Below are 25189 nucleotides of genomic sequence, written 5' to 3'. Positions count from 1 at the left end.
CCATTCGAAAAATTTCTATAAATATCCAGAATGAAATAATTTCAGAAAGAATTTTGATACAAACATTAATGGTTGGTGTATTAATCTTTCTTAACAATTGTAGCTTAAAACCTGCTTTGAACAAACGTATTGGCATAGAATATTTCATCATACCAGACGTTTTTGTTTGATTCCAAGCACATATTTATACTCAAACTCATAATCTTAGCTTCACTCACTCGGAAAAACGTATAAACTATAACTTCTTGATGTTATTGAATATTTATATTTTATTTTAATATTCCGTGTCCTTTACGTGTCTAAAACTTAGGTTACAAGGAATATGATATAACTGTAAATAAATTTCAAGTGAACTTTCATTAAAATTTCTATGCTATAAAGCATTCCCTATCAACTATCAAGCATTCACTATGTTGCTGCTTTAATCTCAAAAATGCAAATAAACAAAAAGAGAGGTAGATATAGTAATATAATTTAAATTTAATTTTGATGCAGTTTTACTTGTGTATCTAAATATGTAATACTAAATCAGCAAAAATAACTACATTTTACCTTGACCACGTGAATGGTCATAAAAAAACAGATATAGTTTACCATAAGAGTTTTGATTTTGTGATTGTCCCTAAAACTTATGTACAAATAAAAAATTAGAGCTGCAAAAGCTTTAGAATTTGAAGGAATCCTTTTATGAAAGAGGTCAAATCTTATAAACAGGTACAATTCCAAGGAGATGGAAGCACTTTCTCATCACAGTTGCTGTTGCTTCACATAACAAGAGTCTACTACTTTCCTCAGGCGACCCGACAACCTGCCACGAGCGAATTTGTTCGATCAAAGGACTCACGAAAAATGTTAATGCGATGTGAGTCAACACAGCATCCCACACTTAATGTGTACACATAACTTATGACTTATCTAAACATTATTCTAATATTCTTTCACTGCGTCAGAAGTAAAGTTGTGAAAATAGCAAGGATAAATATACCATAAGTTGGCTTTAGAAGTATACCTGGCAATTAGAATAAAACTTTTTTGTGAAGATTTCTGACAAATTATAGAGGTATTCACACAAGACATTAGGCAATAAATTGGTGCATGCTTCCTCAATAACCTGAAAAAACAAAACCGTACAAAGATCCACATGACTACATGAGCATAAGTATGGTTTTTTGGACTACCCAGCCATTTTTGAATTGTGGTTTTATGTCAAATTCCTTTCTTGATGTGAATAGAGCTCCAGTAACATAGTTATAAATAAAGGTCTAAAGCTCAAGAACATGTCCTACCTCCGAAAATTGTATCAAATGAAGCCCCAATGCGCGCTCATCTTCGTGATCCAATGCTATTTTAGCATTCTGTCGCAATACGTTGTTAAACATAAAATAGATAGTAAGAAATATGCACTAATTGATCTTTAGCTTACTGAATAACTAAATAATATCACAATCACATTAAAATAGAAGGGTGCTAAATTGAAGTATACAAGTTAACCATGCCAGAAAGCAAACCTAGCCATAGCTCTGATATTTGTATCATGTATCTTGTAAAATCAAACAACAAAACAACTTCCAAACTTTTTCCCATTATGTGGGGTAATTGAAACTATACATATAAAAATACTGAAATAATTATGGATTTTTTTTAACAACTAACTACATATAACAGTTAATAAACCAGTACATCTTGATCCCAAGAAGAAAACAAACTTACTCTTTTTACTTCTTCTATGTCTTTACCAGATTTCCTGATGATCGAACAGATCCTAGCATGTGCATACAGCAAATAAACAGCAGTATTGCCCTGTTTCAGGAGTTCAATATGGTGAAGAGAACTACTAGCTTACAAGTCTGATCTATTAAGAGAGAAAAAAAGCGGCTCAACACATAAATAATGGTCATTAAAACTAAGATCTGTTTTGCTCTTGCTTCCAAAGCATGAAAACAAAATTTGCACAGCTATAGTTTTGCACCTTATCATTGAGCATCTGATCAAAGTTGAAGGTGTAATTTGTTTGTTTATTGTTCTTCAAGTCAGCATACCTGTAAACACTATCAAAGATGAGATTACAAGCCAACAACTCATTTAGGAGGCCAAGTTACATAGTTGTGACTTATCTATTTAGCATTTGACACTAGCAAGAAGAAACCTAAAGAATTAAAATCAGTATGTATCAACAGTATTCAGATCATTGGCAAAAAATCTTAAACATCCCACTTATAACAATTTAAAAAATTCAGTCCACAGGAATTCACAAAACTAACACTGCAAATAAGCAGAAAACAACATTGTACGACAGGACATAGTGTTGATTTAGAATAGAAAGAGGAGTAGTCAATGTGAGATGAGCTTACTTAACAGCACCATAACCAATTGCCTGTGATGTTTTCTCAACCTCCTCCTCAGGCCATCCTTTAGCTGTATCTGAAAGAACATAGGATTTGGAAGGTTAAAAATCTGGTGTAAAATCTGGCATGCATTCACAGATAAACAAAAATTCATGCCACAGATACTTGGATGAAGATAAGAAGTAAAAATTCAACCAGGAAACTGGTACTTTAGTACTTTACCACGTTCAAGAAGGGCAGTTTTACTGCGATTCTTGGCTTCATCAAGCAAATCAACCAATCTAACAACCTCAGTGCTACGAGTCCGAAATCTTTTTCCATCTTCCCCAAGAACAAGACCAAAACCTACATGAGTAGCTTTTGGGTATGAACCATCATCAGCTGGCAGCCAACCTGCGCGCTTAGCAGCCTGAAATGACAATTAACACTTTAGCTCATTGGAACATAAGCAGAAGCACTTGCAGTACCATGAAAAATTAAACAATTTTGTCATTTTAAAATTTGATTTAAAAGTTAATAAAACAAAAGCAAAGGAGTTGGACATATTTATGGATTAAATCAACACAACACACACACTTGATAAGCAAGAAGATAAAGTAACCATATGATACTATGATAATTATTAATTTAGGTATACCTTAAATAGCATATCAAAGTGTTGCTGCTGCCCAACATCTGTGAGATATATAATCCACTCAGCTTTTTCTTCGTTTATCCGATACCTACAATGGTTCAAATAAAAGAGATAATCAAAGTGGAGAAGGTTCCCCAGTAAATACATTTCCAATTCCACACAAAGATAACATTGCAGAGTGATGAAAATATCACATGAAATATCCAAGACAAATGTTGACAAAATAATTGAGTATACAAAGTCAGCAATTGTAACAGATTTCCAAAAACATGTACAAAAGCCTAAAGGCAGAAACAGACCGAAGTGCTGCTAGATCAGTTGAAGCATAGTTGTAACCACCATCACTCTTCACAACAATCAGTGGAATGTTTACATCCTGAACAAATATCACACGAGCACCTTTATCATCTTCAATGATTCCTTTTTTATTCAATTCCTCCAAAACCCCAGGGATATATGGATTATAGAAGCTTTCTCCCTGTGATCAAATATATCATCATTCAGTAGAATACTAAAAAAGGGGATATTTACTGATGTAAGTAAAAGATCCTCTAATTAGTTCAACATATACTCAATGTATTATTGATTCATTCCTACACTAAGTTTAAATAGTGGCATAATGAAATCACAAATAATGCCCTTCCAGCTACAATATTGATAAAGCAATAAACCAAATAGGAGTTCTATTTCATATAAAATTTCAATGCTAGTTGAGAATATAATTTCAACAGAAGACCAATTTAACCAGACATAAGAGAGAAAGAGAGCAGGTTCCCAATGATAATTTGAGTAAAGTAATCAACTAATCATACTATTAGTTATAAAGACAGAATCAGACCTATATCATGAATTGAATAAGAAGCATAGCAACTACCAAAGTTTCCAACATACCCAAAAATAATAAGCCAGCATACAATTCTCTGAGGTTTCATAGTTCATTGGGTGGGGGGGAGTCTTTGGATTCTTTTTTTTAAGGTACAAAAGAATAGGCATCATTGGTGAACAAAGTGATTAAAAAAGGAACCTAGAACCTTTACCTTTTCCTCCAATTGAATACCAAGGCGTTCATAGACCCTGTGGAATTCAGTTCTACTAATTTCACAAATTTGTTTCCAAGCCCTGTGATATGTGTCTTCCCCACCCTAAAAAAATTACATATACACAAAATTCAAAAGCAGGTTTCACAAGATTTATGAATAGAGAAATCAGGAAAAAAAATCAAGATATAAATTACCTGAAGCCGGACAACAGCCTGTTGAGCCCTTTGTTTAAATTCAGGATCACTGTCGAATCTCACTTTTGAGGCCTTATAAAATGTCTGAGAAATTCAGCAGCTCAGAAATATTAGAATCACTGATAATAATCCAACTTTTCCAGGGAAAAAAAAAAGTATCATAAAAAATATATGTTGTCAAAACCATAAACATTATCATTGCCAGGTTGAAGGCTCATTTGCAGTAATTCGTAAAGAGAAATATTCATGATCAAACATAACCCAAACAATTGCTTCACCCTTTACCTTCTTTCTACTTTAAAGAGAAATGAAGAGAGATAACTAATCACTTTTATTTAAGGCCTTTGCCCATTTAGAAGTTTGATAGCATTTATTGCAAATTGACTCCTACATACCTTAGGAATGCATAGTTTTGCTTCCATGCGAAAAAATTAATTTAATTAGAATTACTACACAAAAAAGAAAATTAACATTTGATATATTTGTAAGATGTGGATGAAGAAACACCAATAAAAATATAATATTTAAAATCTAGATAAGAATAATGGGAATAAATACATCTTAATGTATTTCTCACCTGAAGATCTCCAATGGCTGCTTCATTGACATCTTCTGGGTTTGGAAATTTTTCAAAAAGGAATTCAATGAGCATTCCAAACTGCAAAATAAATGGTTGGACTTGAAGCCATATGGTGCAAATACCAAAATGAGAACTTTCCAAAATGGAATGTTTTATAATTCAAGCAAATATGCCAAAAGGATATCCCTATAACAAATCAGAGGACATTGCTAATCAGGGAGAAGGTGAAACAGCTCAATATCCAACTATTTGCCCGAGAGATAGGAAACAGTGTCTTAGTAGAGATCACAGTATCACACAATGCCTGATTCCTCCTAGTTTTTTTGATAATGAAGATATAAAAGCAACTTAAAACATTTATTGTCCCAAACAGAATTATTATTTAGTTGCCAAGTCACCAAGTAAATGATAATAAACATAACTTGTCAAGTTAAATGATTGTTGCAAACGATTGGCCAGAGGCATATGAAGAAACCAAGCTTTGATAATAACCACATACAAGTTTAAATTTGATGACACAAATAGCATAATTTGGGATACTATATCTACCTGTGTTCCCCAGTCACCAACATGATTTCGGCGTAGAACCTCCACGTGTGAAAATTCAAGCATGCGAGCCAATGTGTCCCCAATAATGGTAGATCTCAGGTGACCAACATGCATTTCCTTTGCTATGTTGGGTGACGAAAAATCGACAACAGCTCTCTTGACTGGAAGGCATGGTGCCCATGTATCAATACCATCAATTAGCATCTTTTGTAAGCTCTGCAGGACAAATATTTTTCATGTTAATTGCAAACTGAATTCTTGAATAAGCTCAAAAATCCAAACAAGGTGAAAACAATTACTTTCTAGAGTTGCAACTTTCGATCAAGCCAGAGGAAACCTCTCCCAAAACCCCCAAAAAAAGAGGGGGAGGGGGACTTGGATATAAGATAGATACTACTTTTAGAACTAGAAGGTCGAAAATGCAGTCACCTTTGCTATCCAATTCCTTGATAAGACAACATTCACAAATCCAGGGCCAGCTACAGAGCATGATTCTACCATATCAGAAGGGGGAAGATTCTTCATTATGGCCTACACACAGTATCATTTGACACAGAAAAGTCAGAGTCTTATTCAAAAATCAATAATTCATATGAGAATTTAAAAGAAAATAAAGACTGGTGAAGCAGGAAGAAGTAAAAGAAACTTCACATGTTATACCTGCCCAACAGCAGTAGGACCCCTAAACTCTGTCTGCTTTCCTTTTATCTTAGACCATAAACCCATTGCATTATTACTGCCAAGGAAAAAACATTATTAATAAAACTTAGTGGTTTACAATGCTTGATAAACAATGCTATTACAGCCTCAGGTATATGTTGACTGGCGGGAAAATGTTTCAACATTCAACTCACCATTGGTAATCGCCAAATCTTACACCAGATTTTGCAATGCAAGCATCAACTAATGGTGCTACATCTGTCTCGCTAGGTACGGTTGCTCGCAGAGATACCCCAAACAGCTGTACCAACTGCCTTTTAACATTACCCATGTTTTCGGCACCCTGGATCGAAACAAACAACATTAGTCCTAAGATCAGCACCTTATTGCAAAAACTTAGGATGCCCTATGGGAACTCAATGAACTTACAACTGCCATGGTTGACAATGTCTGTGCCGTAGTTGCCGTTGTAGCAAATTAACCTGTCTACACAACAGCAACAAAACGGACTGATGTCATCGATGCAGGGTGTAATAAGCCTTTTAATAATCAACTTCTTAATTCATGACTGAAAATGTAACTTCTATTCCAGTGTACTTACACTTATTACGGTCTAAAACACAAGAAAGATTCAAACCCAAAATAGGATAATATATTGTAACAGAACTCAAGTTTGCAGTGTTGCATACTATCATCACCTTCAAACATTAACAAAGATAACATAATAGAAAACAGAAAACCCGTGTCTACAAACAGATAAGTTGTATACAAAACTTGAGAGCGAAAATCAAACAAGAGACCCTTCTAGCTCTTCAAAATAAAAATAAAAATAAAAGATACATCTTTTTAGCATGAGTAAGAAAGAAAAAGGGCAAACTATGAAGCTCATCAGATTGTGACCGTGCCGTGAAGTAAACTTATTTCTAGTGGAACAAAGCATAGAAATTGAAATGAATATTTGAAAGATAGAGAGAAAACTGACCAGAGGAAGAGTGTTACTTCTTGTGTTAGTAGATTCTCCTACAATTTGTTGAGCTTCCGTTATGGAATTGCCATTTATAGCACCTCAAAAGCAAATCAGCAATGGAGGGAAACAAGAATGGGACACGGATGCGCAACAAACACCGTTAAGCTTAACCACCCGAACCATGTTACTATCCCATTACTTTCCGTTGACTTTTTTTTTTAAAATAAAAAAATTGGTTTGAACATTCTCATCGGAGTTCAAGTGTTCAACACTCCCCGGTGTAGGATGGGTCGCCCGGGTCTGAATCGATTTGTTTTGGGACCCAAATCGGGCCAGCCCGGTTCAAGATGTGGCATATCATATTAGCATTTACACTTTAATTCTAAATGTTCAATGATTTAAAGAACAAAAACGAACTATAATTCAAATAATATTTATTTTATACTCATTTAAAAATTATAGAATCATAATTTGTTAATAATTTGTATAGTCAGGACCGTGTTAAGTTTTTTTTTTTTTTAAAGTTAGAGAACCAAACAATTTTGTGCTTGTGTGCTTGTTTGGGTGCCATTATTTTAATAAAAAAAGATATTTTTTTAATAAAAAAAGATATTTTTTTAGATATTTTTTTTATTTTTTAACGTGTTTGGCAAATTTCTAGTAGTAAAAGTAAAAGTATTAAAAAAATAAAAAAAAGATCTTTTTTAAGAAGCTGTAATTTATATCTTTTTTTTAAAAGATCTTTTTTCTTTAAAAAAATATATTTTAGCAGTTACAACTTACAACCTTTTAAAAAACTTTACTTACCAAACAAGAGCTATACTTGAAAATTTTTCAATGGGAATAGATTTTTTTTTGTATGTTTTAATTATTATTATAATAACGTATGATCTATCATCATATATTCTTGGGTAAAAAACGTAAATAAGCCAATGGAGCTCAGAAATTACTAAATTCGTTAAATTGAAAATTGTCTCAGGAATGAGCCAAAGCACTTCTTTATGCAATTCGAACCAGCTTAGTTCGATTTGCACTTGTATATAATTCGAACTGAATCAACTCGAATTGTTTAGCGAAATTAAGAGTAATTCGAACCAGCTTGGTTCGAACTAAAAACATACATAATTCGAACTAGATGAGTTCGAATTATATAGGAGGAAGCTTCCTAAAGTAATTCGAACCAGCTTGGTTCGAACTAAAAACATACATAATTCGAACTAGATGAGTTCGAATTATATACAAGTGCAAATCGAACTAACCTGGTTCGAATTACTTTAGGAAGCTTCCTCCTATATAATTCGAACTGAATCAACTCGAATTGTTTAGCGAAATTAAGAGTAATTCGAACCAGCTTGGTTCGAACTAAAAACATACATAATTCGAACTAGATGAGTTCGAATTATATACAAGTGCAAATCGAACTAACCTGGTTCGAATTACTTTAGGAAGCTTCCTCCTATATAATTCGAACTGAATCAACTCGAATTGTTTAGCGAAATTAAGAGTAATTCGAACCAGCTTGGTTCGAACTAAAAACATACATAATTCGAACTAGATGAGTTCGAATTATATACAAGTGCAAATCGAACTAACCTGGTTCGAATTACTTTAGGAAGCTTCCTCCTATATAATTCGAACTGAATCAACTCGAATTGTTTAGCGAAATTAAGAGTAATTCGAACCAGCTTGGTTCGAACTAAAAACATACATAATTCGAACTAGATGAGTTCGAATTATATACAAGTGCAAATCGAACTAACCTGGTTCGAATTACTTTAGGAAGCTTCCTCCTATATAATTCGAACTGAATCAACTCGAATTGTTTAGCGAAATTAAGAGTAATTCGAACCAGCTTGGTTCGAACTAAAAACATACATAATTCGAACTAGATGAGTTCGAATTATATACAAGTGCAAATCGAACTAACCTGGTTCGAATTACTTTAGGAAGCTTCCTCCTATATAATTCGAACTGAATCAACTCGAATTGTTTAGCGAAATTAAGAGTAATTCGAACCAGCTTGGTTCGAACTAAAAACATACATAATTCGAACTAGATGAGTTCGAATTATATACAAGTGCAAATCGAACTAACCTGGTTCGAATTACTTTGGGAAGCTTCCTCCTATATAATTCGAACTCATCTAGTTCGAATTATGTATGTTTTTAGTTCAAACCAAGCTGGTTCGAATTACTCTTAATTTCGCTAAACAATTCGAGCTGATTCGATCCGAATTATATACAAGTGTAAATCGAACTAAGCTGGTTCGAATTGCATAGAGAAGTGCTTTGGCTCATTCGTGAAGCAATTTTCAGTTTGGCGGATTTGCGTAATTTATGAGCTCCCTTGGCTCATTTACGTTTTTTACCCTATATTCTTTATATAAAATTTAAAAAAATGTGAAAAAGATTTTAAATCATAAAAAATTATCCTTGATAAAACAATACAAAAAAATTAAGAGGATTCATATTTATTTTGAGAATGGATATGGAATCTTTTATAATTTATAAGACGTTATTCTCGTTTTTATCTTTCAAAATTATTATTTTTATTTTATTTTATTAGCGCAAGAAATTTTGGGGCATTTTTGGTAGCATCACCACCAAAACGCAAAAGTGGCGACCGCAAAACGCAGACATAAAAAATCACAGCAATGGAAGCAGCTTAGCATCATGCAAAAGGAGCATCAGCATCAGCATCCATGGCCTTCTTCTTCTTCACTCTTCTTATAGAATGAAAAAGTGCTTCTGCGATCGAAACTCACAACGCAATCTTCATTCTTCAGCACCATCACAATGGGTAACAAAATCGCGCGTACCACCCAGGTTTCGGCTACGGAGTACTATCTCCACGACCTTCCTTCCACATACAATCTCGTCCTCAAAGAGGTCCTTTGTCGTGGAAGATTCTTCAAATCAATTCAGTGCAAGCACGATGAGGGTTTGGTGCTCGTCAAGGTTTACTTCAAGCGCGGTGATTCCGTCATCGATCTTAGGGAATATGAGCGTAGACTCTCTCACATCAAGGACGTCTTCCAATCCATCGAACATCCTCACGTTTGGCCGTTTCAGGTTCCCCAATTCATTGACTTGCCAGTGAATTTTTGTTTTTTTTTTTTTGTTTTTTGTTTTTTGTTTTTTGTTTTTTGTTTTTTGTTTTTGTTTTGTTTTGTTTTTTATGTTATTTATCTTATTGTTCGCGGTGTTTAATTGATTGGGATGTGTTTGGTTTTGGTAGTTGAGGGTTTTCACTATGGGGGGCTTAAAGCTTTGAACTTTGATGTGCCAATGAAAGCTCGTAGCTTCACTTTGTTGGGTTTCTGATATTTGATGGCATTTGTGGTTATTTACTTGTTTGGTTTAGTGTACTGCCAAAGGAAAATTTTGACTTCACAAGGTAACTTTAGTAGAAGCAACTCATCGGCACTTCTACCAGAGCGGGAAGTAAGGATTTTGATTCTCGTATAGGTGAACTTGTTTTCTGTAGAATTGACTCATTCAGTGTGTTGAATTCACCTTCAAAAGCTAGCTCCCAAGACTAGGATTATTGACTCTAGGATCAATAAAGTGCAGAGTGTACGATACTTAATTGCTTTCTTGGTTTATAATTTTAGAGGTTCGGGGAATCTGAATGGATAAAAGGTCCATTTAGTTTTCAAGAATATAACCTTTTCCCCCTATTTATTGTTTTCAATATTTTAAAAAATGCCACATTATACCCTGTGTTGTTTAAGAGATTAAGAATGATTGAAAGCTCAGCATTTCAGCTTGTTATTTTCAGATTCAAAGGCGTAAAAAATATGGGTTTATGTATAGTTTGTAGTTGGACAGAATTTTGAATACTCTCTTGGCTACTGAAAAGATATTTTGCGATTTTATGCCAATTTTGGATTTACAGGTTTATTAGATATAGGGTACTTTATCTACTTTTCTAACTATTTCGTTCGGTACTTGACTTTAAGTAGATCTTTCTCATTCCTGATGTGGTGGTGTCATCTTGCAGTTTTGGCAAGAAACAGATAAAGCAGCATACCTCTTGAGGCAATATTTCTTCCATAATCTGCATGATCGGCTAAGCACTCGGCCTTTTCTCAGTTTTGTTGAGAAGAAATGGTTGGCTTTTCAGGTCTTGTTTACTCTTCCAGTTCCCTAGAGTGTTAGCATTTGATGTTTTGGTATCTTTGCTGACACTATATTTCTTTTTGGATAATATACAGCTGCTTTTAGCTGTGCAACAGAGCCACGAGAAGGGAGTATGTCATGGTATGTCTTGGTTTAATTGGATTTGAAGCCTTGCCTCAAAAAAAAAAAAAATGCATATTAGCAAGAAGAGTGGAGAGGGATCTATTAGCAGCAGCATCTTCTCTTATCATGGCTTGGCTTGACTTGTGCATTTACTTGTATTTCTGCAGGGGATATTAAGTGTGAGAATGTGCTGATTACATCCTCGAATTGGCTGTACCTTGCGGACTTTGCATCTTTCAAACCTACTTACATTCCATATGATGACCCATCGGATTTTTCTTTTTTCTTTGACACTGGTGGAAGAAGACTCTGTTATCTAGCACCCGAGGTTGGCCTCCCTTTGATATCTGTTTAATTTATTTTTATTATCTATCTTATTACATTTTGTTGGCTCAATCATGATGTTTAATGCTAATCATGTGTAAAGCTTGGTTTAATATTTGGCCTCCCTTTGTTTAATGCTAAGCTTGGTCTTGCATGTTCTTTTGAAACTATTCCATATGATAGTGCTGTGTTTTGTGTTCTTCCTTTTTGTAATTGATCTGAATTTCATTATACACGGGCAAGTGGTCTTACAAGATAACTTAATATTTAGAGGCTTAATTAATAAGAGAATTTGGCAAATGCTAAATGGCTTTTATTAAAGCCTTTGGATATTTTCAATACAAATCGAGGTGTGCAAATTGAAACTCTGGTGAATTTAAAACCTAAAATCTGTCATGATTCTTGGAGCACCCACTCCCAACTTTATCTTTTGTATATTAGCAGATTTGTCCAACTTTATTGCAGAATTATTGCACAGGGATTATTCGTTTTTTGCTTATTTGAAATTACATATATAAAATTAACCTATAATTAGCGAGTCAGAAGGTTAATCCTTCTGGTATGTGTGCTAAGATCTGTGCTTTTTTACCGGTTGCTATTTGTCCTTCCCTAACATGATTGTAATCCCACTCACTCTATTTTTTTCATAAACTTCTTTGGTTGTTAGCGATTTTACGAACATGGAGGGGAGATGCAGGTTGCACAAGATTCCCCTTTAAAGCCTTCTATGGATATATTTGCTGTCGGGTGAGCATTCCTTGCTGCAAGAATCTTAATCTAAGGAGAAATATATAATTTTCCAGTTGTTCATGTTTCATGCTGCAAGAGTTTATGTGCATGAACTTTTATTAACTGAATGGAAAAAGAATTATGTATAGGTGATATATGATCAACAAGGCATTATACTGCTGTAATTATTGATGACGTAGAGGTGATACCTCAGTATGATCTGAAGTTTATTTATTTTATTTTTATGATTTGGATCTATTTATTAAATAAGAGAGATGCTAATTTATTGTTTTTGGCCATCAACTCTATTCTTTTAGTCTAGTTCCTTTAGTTTAGTAATCCAACAACATACTTTATTCCATACTTTTAAACATTGATGGCTATCTGATGGCCAAAAACAATAAATTTTGATGGTGCTCTAACATTCCTCTTTAAATAACTAGAATACTAGGGATGTGTTGTAGAGAAGCCATGTTCTCACCATTTTTCTTTTTGGTTGTGTTATTTATTTTCTAACATGTACATGTCATTTTGCCATTTCAGCTGTGTTATTGCAGAACTTTTCCTTGAGGGGCAACCGCTGTTTGAACTGTCTCAACTTCTGGCTTATCGTAGAGGGCAATTTGATCCAAGTCAGCATCTTGAAAAAGTAATCTATCTATCTGTGTGTATCCTCATGATTCAGTCTTCAGTACTTTAAACATTGGATTTCAAATGATGCAGATACCAGACCTTGGAATCCGTAAGATGATACTACACATGATTCAGATAGAGCCAGAGTCTAGACTTTCTGCTGAAGGATATCTAAAGGAATATGCTGCAGTTGTATTCCCAACCTATTTTTCACCATTTCTGCATGATTTTTACCGCTGCTGGAGCCCTCTCCATTCTGATATGAGGGTATTTGGCTTTACTGAACTATATTTAGCCCATGACGAAATATGGCTTTATGGAAAAATCCTATAACTAAATCATTCTATGTGTGATCAATCAATGTAGGTTTTATTATGCCAAAGTGCTTTCCAGGAGATACTTAAACAAATGATGAACAACAATTCATCCAGTGATGTAAAAGTTACTTCTGGTGAACTTTTGGAAGAGATGGTTGCAAAAGAAAGTGTGAGTTTCATGAAGGACTCACTGATTAGGAGAGAGGACATAGGCAAAGGCTTACTTCATGATCATTATAGTGGCATACTGAGGGATGCTAAAAAGAATAATATTCCATCTAGCCCCCGGGATGTGACTGGAAGTTCACCCAATTCTACCTTTCCTGAAAATCTAAAATATCTGCAATCTTCTGGTGAGCTGCTTCAGACTATTACCAATACGTTTCGAGGAAATGGCCATCCCTTTTTGAAAAATATTACTTTAAATGATTTGAATTCTTTGATGTCTGAGTATGATAATCAATCGGATACATTTGGAATGCCTTTTCTGCAATTACCAAAGGATAGTATGAGATGTGAAGGCATGGTTTTGATAACATCTTTGCTTTGCTCCTGCATACGCAATGTCAAGTTGCCTCACCTGAGGAGAGCAGCCATTCTCTTGTTGAGGGCTTCTGCCTTATATATTGATGATGAGGATCGGTTGCAGCGTGTTGTCCCATATGTGATTGCAATGCTTTCAGATCCAGCAGCTATTGTGCGGTGTGCTGCTTTGGAGACTTTATGTGACATTCTGCCTTTAGTTCGGGATTTCCCTCCCAGTGATGCAAAGATATTTCCTGAGTATATTCTTCCAATGCTTTCTATGCTTCCTGATGATCCAGAGGAAAGTGTGAGAATATGCTATGCCAGCAACATTTCTAAGTTGGCAGTAACAGCTTTTGGATTCTTTGTACATTCAATAAGCTTGAGTGAGGCAGGTGTTCTCGATGAATTGAGCTCGCTGCCAAAGCCATCAATATCATCCAGTCAGACCTCTGGAAAAGTCAAGAGGATAAATAGTGATGTTCAACTTGTGCAGCTTAGGAAATCAATTGCAGAAGTTGTCCAAGAACTTGTAATGGGACCAAAGCAAACACCAAATATTAGGAGAGCACTTCTTCGCGACATTGGTAAACTATGCTTTTTCTTTGGTGTGAGACAGAGTAATGACTTTCTCTTACCTATCCTGCCTGCTTTCTTAAATGACCGAGATGAGCAGTTAAGGACAGTATTCTATGAGAAGATTGTTTATGTCTGTTTTTTCGTGGGCCAAAGAAGTGTAGAAGAATATCTATTGCCTTACATTGAGCAGGCTTTAAGTGACACAACAGAATCTGTCATTGTTAAAGCCTTAGATTGTCTGACTGTTCTTTGCAAGAGTGGGTTCTTCCGGAAAAGGATACTGCTTCAAATGATAGAGCGTGCCTTTCCTTTATTGTGTTACCCTAGTGCATGGGTACGAAGATCAGTTGTCTCTTTCATTGCTGCTAGCAGTGAGAGCTTGGGTGCAGTAGATTCTTATGTTTTCCTGGCTCCTGTTATACGGCCTTTCCTCCGTAGACAACCCACATCTCTTGCTTCAGAGAGGGCTCTTTTGCGATGTTTGAAACCTCCTGTTTCAAGACAGGTCTTTTATGAAGTTTTGGAGAGCTCCAGGAGTTCAGACATGTTAGAAAGGCAGAGGAAGATTTGGTATAGTTCATCACAATCTAAACTATGGGAAATGGATTTACTTAAAAAGGGAATTGAAGAATTGGGCTCATTAAAGAACTTGATTGACAAACAAGGTACTGAGGCTCAACAAGTTGTTGACACTGCTGCCCAACATCCAGGGCCAAATGATTCTGACAAAGCTGAGGCAAAATTAAGAGATATGGGGGCCTTTATCCATAACGATACCAATATGGTGGGACCTCGTGATCCTCAATCCATGGAGAAGTTACAGTTTTCAGGATTTATGTCACCACATTTTAGTGGTGTAAAGAGTATGACATATGAAAAGCCGTCAGAAGGAATACCTTTGTACTCCTTTAGCATGGACAGACGGGGAATAGGAGTCCCTCCCGCAGCATCTGATTCTCCACTGCAGATGAATTCTCTGAGTGTCAGTTCATCTGCTATGCCTTGGGTTAATCCACTTAATAAGTCCTTTAATTTAGCTAGTTCAGTTCCAGCACCAAAGCTCTTTTCAGGTTCATTTAGCATCAGCAATGGTTCTAAACAGTTTCATCGAGTGGTACATGAACCAGATGGCAAGGAGAATGAAACAGCCTATGTTAATAGTACATTTCAAGATGTGGGATTATCTGCTAATATTAAAGGCAATTCAAATGCACTTGAAGATGCAACTGCCCAAACTGATCTATCAGGATTTCCATCTTTTTCTAAAACATCTGTTCCGGATTCTGGCTGGAGGCCTCGAGGGGTGCTGGTTGCACATCTGCAGGAACACCGTTCAGCAGTAAATGACATAGCAATTTCTGCTGATCATAGTTTCTTCGTGAGTGCTTCCGATGATTCCACAGTGAAGATTTGGGATTCCAAAAAGCTAGAGAAGGACATATCGTTCAGGTCAAGGCTAACATATCACTTGGAGGGAAGCCGTGCACTATGTGCAGCAACACTTCCCAGTTCTGCGCAGGTAATAATCGGAGCATCTGATGGATTAATTCATATGTTTTCTGTTGATCATATTTCAAGAGGTCTAGGAAATCTTGTTGAGAAGTATTCTGGTATTGCTGATATCACAAAGAAGGATATCAAGGAAGGTGCCATAATCTGCATTTTGAATTGCCCCTTGGATAATTACAACATTATGTATAGCACCCAGAATTGTGGCATTCATCTGTGGGATACTAGGTCAAATTCCAGTAACTGGACCCTGAAATCTACTCCTGACGAGGGTTATGTTTCTTCTCTGGCATCTGGGCCGTGTGGTAATTGGTTTGTATCAGGGTCATCCAGGGGTGTAATCACTCTCTGGGATCTGAGGTTTCTTGTGCCTGTTAACTCTTGGCAGTATTCTCTTGCTTGCCCTATAGAAAAGATATGCCTCTTTCTTCCTCCAAATGCTTCTCCGCCTTCAACTGCTAGACCCCTTGTGTATGTTGCTGCTGGTTGCAATGAAGTTTCTCTTTGGAATGCAGAGAACGGTAGCTGCCACCAGGTATGAGGTTGTTTTTGTAATTGCTTATGGATGATAAAAGCAGTACGCACTAGAACAAATCCAGTCACAGTAAATGTGCCATTTAGTTGGTTTTCTAGAAAAGTTTACATCCTATATTTTTCTCAATGGTACTTGGATCAGCTATAGTTTCTAATTTATTGTCTTGTACCTTCACAAATCTTCCTGCAGGTATTGAGGATGGCCAATTATGACGGTGATGCAGAAATGTCTGATCTTCCTTGGGCCTTGGCCAGGCCTTCAAGTAAGCCTACTTCTCAATCAGATCCAAGACGAAATGTTAATCGCAAGTATGGAGTTGATGAGCTGAATGATCCTCCTCCTCGTCTTCCTGGAATCCGTTCATTACTTCCCTTGCCTGGGGGTGATTTATTGACTGGAGGCACTGATTTAAAGATACGTCGATGGGATCATTACAGGTTTTGCGCTGAACTTAAACCTTGTTTCCCTGATTTTCCGCAAAAATGGTTTCATTGAATATGTGTTTGTATCTGTTTTTGTTGCAGTCCCGACAGAAGTTACTGTATCTGTGGACCAAACATTAAAGGTGTTGGGAATGATGACTTTTATGAAACAAAATCTAGTTTTGGAGTGCAAGTTGTACAGGTATTTTACTGTATGCTTCTCCTTACAATTTCCAACTTTTTTAAATTATGGGCAGCTAATTTTACTTTCTACTCCAACAAACAGGAGACGAAGAGACGCCCTCTTACAACCAAACTGACGACGAAGGCAATTCTATCTGCGGCTGCCACTGATCCTGCCGGTTGCCATCGTGATTCTGTTGTTTCCCTGGCTTCTGTTAAGTTAAACCAGAGACTCTTATTATCAAGTGGTAGAGATGGAGCCATCAAAGTTTGGAAGTAAATTACTAAAGTTCTAGTGGCATGTTGTACAAAAGTAGTGCCAATTTATAGGGTAAGTAAAACTGTACATAAGGTTTAGGAACTAACCCATCAAGTTGTCATTTAGTCTCACATCAGAACAGTTTCCAATTTTTCAAATACTCTTGATATGTACAGAAGGTATTATGAATGAATGGAGAATTGGATCATTTTGGAAATTATAACAACTGAAGCTTGTTCAAAGCAGTGTGATATTGTTAACATATTTTATGCATTTCTTTTCAACTATATTGGTTAATAAGGTATTTATACATATCATTAATCATGTGTTGTATATAATTTAATATAATTATTTAAGTAAAAAGTAATACAAAGTGAAGTGTTATTCATTTTTGAAAAGATATAAGTATCTGATGTTAGAGTTGTATAAAATTATATTTTTATTTGTTATTTGTTTTTTTTGTATTCTTTTTAGTTATTAGAATTAATCTTCTTATGTGGTGATTGTTCTTTTATTTTTGTTTCTTGTTTAAAGAGGTTTGTTTATTCATCCTCTCATATGTTCTTACGAGTTTTGTAGTATCTTTTTTGTTTCATTTTTGTATATAAGTTCATCATCTAAAGAAGTTTTTGTTTTTTTGAACTGTTTTAAAAATATAAGTATTTTTGTTTTATATTTATCATTTATTATAATTATCTTAAGACAGATTATTTTTTCTTTATTTGCTAGTGCTAGAACATGAGAGAGGGGTTGAATCAAGTTAACTCAAAAATAAAGTTTTTATACTCTGTTTTTGCGGAAGTTAATTATGTAGGAGATTTTTTTTTGTTTTGTCTCTAAAACTAAATAAAAATAGAGAAGGGAAGAAGAGAATGAGGCCAACATGGCAGCATGTATCTTGGTTCGATTTTCAAGTACCATGAAACCTACATCCAATTTTCACCACAACCATGGTGGAATTTTCACTATAATCAAACAAATTACAAACACCAATGCTAATGAATTATAACCTAATTCATCTAGTATCTTTCACTAAGCTTTCTAATCCAAAGCCTAGTTACCCAAGTGTTGTCCTGACTTGGAAGGAGAATCTAACCAGATTCAGAAACACCAAGTGCTATCCAACTTGGCAAGGGGAACTAGTCTTAGTTCAACAAACTCAAATAAACTGAAACATTTCTTTGACTTTTTCATGCATCTTTCTTGCCTTTTCTCTCATAACTTTTTCAACTCACATTCATAAGCCTTTTTCTCAAATACAGAAAGATGACATTAGATAGCTTATAGCAAAGAAAATCTAAATGAAGCACAAATTGAAGGAAAAAGAATTCAGCTCAAGTATGTTGAGATGATACTCTTGTATCACTCTCTTTTCCTTATCTTCTAATATTGAAGTGAGGCCAGCTTTATAGATGCAACTTGATCTCCAATTCTTTTTCATTGCCTCTTCCAATTCCTTGTACCATCTGTCCGTTGAAACTATCTTTATTTGCATGTGATAATTTTTCACTCTTCTCTATTACCTCTGCTGTCCGAGGAGCTACTCCACTACTTCTGCACTCTTGCATGTTTGTGTTTTGCTCTCCCGTTTTTTGAACTTTGCTTTACTGATGTCCTTGGAGTAGTAGTATTATCCTTGTGTCTTTGTTGTTTTTCTAGAGCCACAGTCTTATAATAGTGTCAAATATCTCTTTACCTTTTTCTTCTTTTGTTCCAACCATGAGCATTCCGGTTCTCTCTTGGCTCATAAGAACTGATTTGTTGCTCATTAAAATGTAATGGGCTAAAGCTTTGGAGCCTTGATATTTGAAGTTGCTGAAGCAACATGAACTTGGACTTGGAAATAATTAAATGGGTCTGCATCATTTAGCACACACATTAAATAAATTTGAGCTTTCAATGCAAAGAATGTTTGTCATCATTTATATAAAATTTAAAATCAAACTTAGTTCAATTACTAGTGATGTGTATATTTTTCATAGATGAACTAGAAAGACTTTGAAAAACAAACTATCTATTCATTTGCTTATTTTTTTTCGGAAGATGGTGTTCATGATATAATTTTGAGGTGTTTTTTAGTTCGCTATTAATTAAAGAAAAGAATTAAGAAAAATGAATGAGAATATAAACACAAAATATAGTATAAAATTCTGAATTAATTTGATTAATTATGATATATTAGAATGTACCTAATAAAAAAATTTTGTGCCAAATTTGGATATGAAAAGTTTTCAACAATTCATTAGAAATTATAAAATAAAGTAATAGTAGTACTATTACTATCTATATTAGTTAAAGTGTGTGAAATTTAAATATTTATAACTAATTTTTTTTATAATTATGATTATGATATTTTTTATATATATTTATTATATTTAATTAATAATTTATATTTTAATTAAACAATAATAATAATTGCCATGTATTTAGAATTGTTAGAGAAAATAATGTGATTTAAATTTATTGTATAAAAACTAAAAAGTTAGTATATAAAAATAGATAGATAGAACATGCTATTTTAGTACGTAGTCCCTTCAATCCTTCCATAATGCCAATATTTTATTAGCTTAGAGTACAATGCAAAAGGATCCAAATTGATCTCATTATTTAAGAGTGAGAGCCATGCCCATGTATATACATACACACACGCACACTTATAACCAAAATAAATTATGTGCAAGTAATAAATGTTCATGTTAATTGACCAATGAGAACTAATGAGGCATGTTTGATGACTCTTGAGACTCTCCAAACTTCATGTTGTACACGATGCCATGACTCTGCAGTTTGTAGATTTTTTGCCACTCTCACAGCATCACCTATTCCCGGGAAAGATTGAGAGCCGTAGTCATTATTTTTTGTTGGACCATATATCTGCAAAATAGGGGAATGGAAAACAATTAAACGGAACAGGACTTGGATAATCTTTTTCTTCAATCATACCAACAAAATGGGGAGAAATGCATGTTTGGTTTCTGTCTTATTTCTTGATTTTGGTTTTTGCATCTTTTATTTTTAGTAGTAAAATCATATATCCTTGTTTCATTGACATTTTCACTATATATATATATATAGCTGTTCCATTTTCTTGATTTCTTCAATTTCATCTTTCTCAGAAGTTAGAACCCTGGTTTCATTCAAAACAGTAGAATTCATCTAATATTCACATGGCCTTTGTTAATGAGACTATGTGATATTATAAGTCAGAAGAAGAATGAGGGAACTGGCCTAGAAAACACTTGCTTCTTAGAGTAAAAAACTATATACTCACCAAATGCTTATGCCATGTCATTCCTAAGAGGCCATCTCTGTCAGTGAATGCACGTTCAGCCATCATAAGTCTATCATTCACATCTCTCACTTTCATTTGGTACTCTTTCCATGTTCTCCAACCTTTACTTGCTTCTATTTCCTGAACAAAAAGAAAAAAAAAAGAAAAGAAAAGAAAAGAAAACACTTTATCATATGGTACTTGTTATTTTAAGAACTTGTGTTTGTTTTAAGTTTAAACTTGGCCAAATGATACCTTTCTCTGGTCATTTATCTTGATTGCCGCTTTCTCAAGCTCCTTGATTGACTTCAATATAGGAGACAAATTTATGTCTTTATTTGAAATCTCATCTTCCAAGTTCTTCACATTAAGCTGTGATTCAAACATTTTGGTTTCATGAATATCTTTATAAAATTCAGTTACAACGATCCTTATCTCATAATGTGAGGTCGGCTACATAGATTATATGGCACTATATTGCCACGTCGAATTCAGTGACAACAGTGTGAGTGTGAAAAGTACAAAAGTTAACAAACCTGGAGCTCCTTAGCATAGGATTGATAATCAAAAGGTAAGAACTCCTCATCTGCAAGCCATAATGCTACTAGACCCCAAACACTTGCAGCTGTTTTCCACAACAGAACCAATTGTCATTCAAGTGAATTAAGTTTATATAGTTATAGTTTCCCTTGTGGTTTCTATAGTTCCTTGACCTATTCTTTCACATAACGTATGAAATGACTAGATCCTGTTACCACTTGTTAGGATTTGATTCGATTGAATGCGGAGAAAAATTCTCATATCAAATAAGGTCATGAAGTGTCGAGTTATACAATAGCAAAAAATGATGACAGAACTTTCCCATTTGTAACACTCTGTATATGTTGTGAATATACTAATTGTGGAAAAGTTAACATATTTTAACCTGTAGTTGTATATGTAATTATTAAACTCTTAAGTCTTCAAGAAACATTTTGATATCATTAGAGTTAACTGAGATGGAGTTTAATGTGACATAAACTGAAAAAGGAAATTGAATGTCACCAACCTGCAACATGCCTATGAAACATAGGATCTCCAAATTTCTGCATCCAGATGAAATCATCATACAGTGAGTGGTATACTGGATACTCTGCAGTGTCTGCGGATAAAAAAAAGGAAAAAAAAATAGTTTGATCATTGCATATTTGAAAGGATCAACATGCTACAAGGACATACCAAATTTTCATAGTGACAAATAAAATGGAACAGAGGGAGTATTATTAACGCATCCGAATCTTAGTGATTAAATTAATGTGTTATGTACCTCCTCCAAAGGCTAAATCAATTGATGGAATTCCCACATGCTGCACAAAAGGTTTATAATCTGATCCTCCACCACCTAATCTTCCAATCTTTCCATGTAAAGAAATAGTTCATGATTATATATAGATGTTCAAGTTATGCTGCTATTTTAAAGTTCAATCAATCATATACTGATCACTGGCCAGTTTGTTGAAACTAAAAGCATAGTAAATTGCATGCTTCTACTTTACTAATTTTTTGACAATTGCAATATGCTTACCAAAGGAGAGGTGCCAGAACTAGTCCAAGCTTCATAAAGGCTCTGTGATGAGTTATCTGGGTCTGTGACCTAAATAAGAGTCAATATTTAACAAGAAGTTCTTGTCTCCTTTCACTGATTTTTTGAGAAAGCCTACCCTAGTCAAGATTATCAAGTTAACGAGTAATGAATAACAAGTTTATTATGAGTTGAGATTTATGATTCAAGTTAACCTAATAGCCACGAGTTTAGTTGAAGTGTTGAGTTTGATTACCTTGATCCTATTAATTTGTAGTAAACTTTTTGGTCATACCTGCTGAGTTGCTTTTTTGATCAATTCATCAAGCTGTGGAGTAGCCATGGCATTGAACCCTGCTCCACCAACAGCACAATCAGAATTCAAGTAAGCCACAGCTCTTGAAGCAAGAATTTCTCTGTTCTCTTCTACCCATTCTGTTGATCCTATCTGAAGGGAATTATGATCACATCAAATTCAAAAAACATGTATAATGATAATAAGAAGAGAGGGTGAAAAATAAGAGAGAAAATTACAAGGCCATATTCCTCAGCATCCCAATTGCATAATATAATTGTTCTTCTAGGCTTCCACCCTTGTTTTTGAAGCTTCCCAAATCTTTGAGCAATCTGAAATTTCAAAAGACATGTTCCAATAGTTCCTCAATGGTTGCCGAAATCACAAAAGCATGAGTGCAAAAACAAAGCTATATTTACCTCAAGTAATGCTGCAGTGCCACTATTTGGATCAACAGCTCCAAATGTCCATGCATCCCTATGGTTTCCTAGAATGACATATCTACAAACAGTTGCAATGCAACAACAACTAAATAAAATAGCTGAAAACAAACAAAGGCTATGGATTTTCAATTTCTGAGTTCTCAACAAGTGGCTAGATTACATTGATTTCAGAAACATTATGCTAAGTATATTAGTCCATACAATAATGCCTATTGATCATTGGAGAAAATCAGGAGTTTGAAGTTCTGACATACCGGTCAGGCTCTTCTGCTCCTTCAATTACACCAATAACATTTTGAATTGATGCAATATTCTCCTGCCCCTGAAACCAATATCCAAAATTGCATTTATCAATTAAGGGGCCTTTTTGCATCTGAACATTTTCACAGGCTGATCATTCAATAAATGTTTCTTAAATATGGAAATGATCGTACCATCTAACGGTTATAATTTAGTCAAACATGTCAAACCATCTAACGGTTCTTACCATAAAGTTTAATAATAAATAAAATGATATGTTGACAAAAAATACGACAATAATTATGTTCAAATTGTCAGTATTGGACTAGCATTATAACTTTGCAGGGCCTAAATAGGATCATATAGTTAAATTGGACTACATAACAAGTAGTGGTCAAATAGATTTCAATCAAAAGAATTGTCCCAAATTAATAACCATAACTTGTAAGGTAGTGATGGACGTTTATCCACCACAAATAACAAATCTCTTCATGATGAAGTAGAATAAAAAACAAAAAACAAAGGGAAAAATACAAAGAAGAAAGAGTTATGAACTTATACTGATCAAGAAGCTTCAACTATATTAAATGGATAAGATTTAGATACCTTGAAAGTGAGGTTGAGAATTCCTGGCCCCGGTCCAACCCTGTAAGTAGGAGCATCTTTGCTTCCTTGCCAATCATGTTCAGCAACAGGTCCACCAATTGACCTCAGAATCTTCTCACCATCTGCACCAGACACTGGCAATGAAGGTATAAGAGGAACATCACCTTCCTTCTCCACCTCCTCCTTGGTTAATCTCTCACACTCACCATCACCACCACTACTCGCCTATGTTGCACAAATACAAATATTAATATTCAATTATTGAACAAGTTTTACGTATACACATGCAATAAGCAAATGCCAAAAGATTCGTTATGGTGTTTTGAAGTCATTAATCAAATTAGTCCTCAAAATTATGCCTTGTAAGTCACCTTAGTCTTCTTATCAACACAATCAGGCACCAAAGTGGTGAATCAATCACATTACATACATAATTGATCTACTAAATTATCATTCCTTCATGTAAAAGTGGAAGTAGTGATGCATAATTGATCTAGATAAAATTTTCAATATTCTAAATATTTATATAAAAATGGAAGTATTGATGCATGATAGGTTGCCTACTCACCCAACCTGGTGTTGAGGGATCACCAGTCCCCTGATACACTGACCCCACCTGGACCCCACTTGGTGGCAGCCACTTGCCATCAGGAAACCACCTTCCACCGTCGTCGCCACCACCACCGTAGTCTTTCCGATCAGAATACACCACCACCCCAACAGCACCTTCATCATAAGCATTCTTCACAATATCCCCTCTAAATATCTTCCCATACCTTGCCAACACAACACAGCCTGAAACATTCACACCCATCTTCTTCCTCAGACTCAAATAGTCCTCCACTCTTCCATAGTTCACGTAAACCACAGGTCCTTCCGCAGTTCCTGACTTTGCATATGCATGGAACGTTGGAACTACCTCACCGGAAACAGCCGCATAAGGGTCACCCTCATACGGTTCTTGCTTCAAGGAGAAGCTAAAGGGAGGTTCTTGGGGAGTAGTAGTGAGAACCAACGAGCGGGAGAGAGGGTATGAGAGAAGAACATGATAGGAAGCCATGTGAGAGGGTATGTTTGAGGAAGTGAAGACTTTGAGGACGTAGTTTGCAGCTTGGGAGTTAGCTTCGGATGATGCTATGTGGGGTCTGTGGGTGAGAGCTTGGAGGTGGTTGGATATGGAGACATTGCTGGAGAGGGAGGTGGAGAGGAAGAGGGTGTGGTAGTTGCTGGATTTTGGGGTTGTTGGGGATGAAGTGATGAGGAGGAGGAGAAAGGAGGTGGCTATGGCTAATAAGGTGGTGATGGTGGTGGTGGTGTTGGCGGCGGTTGCTGCTACTGTGATCATGGTTTCTATGGTGTTCTGTTTTTGAGGGACTGCTCTCAGTCTCAGCTGTGGTCTACTTTAGTTTAGAGGTTGGAATCATTGGATACACAGTACTTTGCTTTGGGTGCTTTTAAAGGGTATTTTTGTCAATAAAAATTAGTATTTGCACCAAAAAATATTATGCGAGCAGATTTGAGAAAACAATAAATAGCTTCTTGATT

The 25189-nt window shown here is 35.1% G+C and overlaps 3 protein-coding genes across 5 annotated transcripts; 1 reads left to right on the top strand and 2 right to left on the bottom strand.

Moving 5' to 3' along the window:
• Positions 463-7239, bottom strand: LOC107644447 (arginine--tRNA ligase, chloroplastic/mitochondrial). 2 transcript variants are annotated; one of them, XM_016348306.2, is made up of 18 exons: positions 6985-7239; positions 6432-6488; positions 6197-6345; positions 6003-6078; positions 5772-5873; positions 5343-5558; positions 4791-4871; positions 4214-4297; positions 4017-4121; positions 3279-3457; positions 2983-3067; positions 2568-2754; positions 2352-2421; positions 1970-2039; positions 1711-1800; positions 1287-1355; positions 1010-1111; positions 463-808 (listed from the first exon to the last, which is right to left on the bottom strand). In XM_016348306.2, the coding sequence occupies exons 2-18, from the start codon at positions 6438-6440 to the stop codon at positions 698-700; spliced, it is 1785 nt and encodes a 594-aa protein (XP_016203792.1). In that variant the 5' UTR covers positions 6441-6488; positions 6985-7239; the 3' UTR covers positions 463-697. The 2 variants fall into 2 exon arrangements, with proteins under 2 accessions (XP_016203792.1, XP_016203793.1); XM_016348307.2 differs by having other exon boundaries at positions 6432-6484.
• On the top strand, positions 9534-17515 carry LOC107644446 (phosphoinositide 3-kinase regulatory subunit 4). The gene is made up of 11 exons (XM_016348305.2): positions 9534-10040; positions 10972-11094; positions 11186-11231; positions 11381-11541; positions 12205-12284; positions 12810-12915; positions 12990-13166; positions 13266-16364; positions 16554-16801; positions 16889-16988; positions 17073-17515. Exons 1-11 carry the CDS (start codon positions 9765-9767, stop codon positions 17247-17249), a joined length of 4593 nt encoding a protein of 1530 aa, XP_016203791.1. The 5' UTR covers positions 9534-9764; the 3' UTR covers positions 17250-17515.
• On the bottom strand, positions 19745-25124 carry LOC107644444 (probable glutamate carboxypeptidase LAMP1). Of its 2 annotated transcripts, none has more exons than XM_016348303.2 (13): positions 24213-25119; positions 23645-23869; positions 23053-23120; positions 22775-22856; positions 22595-22687; positions 22356-22508; positions 22064-22132; positions 21806-21893; positions 21548-21640; positions 21036-21124; positions 20755-20871; positions 20500-20640; positions 19745-20102 (listed from the first exon to the last, which is right to left on the bottom strand). In XM_016348303.2, the coding sequence occupies exons 1-13, from the start codon at positions 24987-24989 to the stop codon at positions 19920-19922; spliced, it is 2178 nt and encodes a 725-aa protein (XP_016203789.1). In that variant the 5' UTR covers positions 24990-25119; the 3' UTR covers positions 19745-19919. The 2 variants fall into 2 exon arrangements, with proteins under 2 accessions (XP_016203789.1, XP_016203790.1); XM_016348304.2 differs by lacking the exon at positions 19745-20102 and adding an exon at positions 20129-20355 and having other exon boundaries at positions 24213-25124.

This window comes from Arachis ipaensis, chromosome B05 (assembly GCF_000816755.2).
Source record: "Arachis ipaensis cultivar K30076 chromosome B05, Araip1.1, whole genome shotgun sequence".
In the NCBI taxonomy this organism is placed as follows: domain Eukaryota; kingdom Viridiplantae; phylum Streptophyta; class Magnoliopsida; order Fabales; family Fabaceae; genus Arachis; species Arachis ipaensis.
Note: the sequence above shows the minus strand (reverse complement) of the source record. Positions and strands in the feature narration are given on the sequence as shown.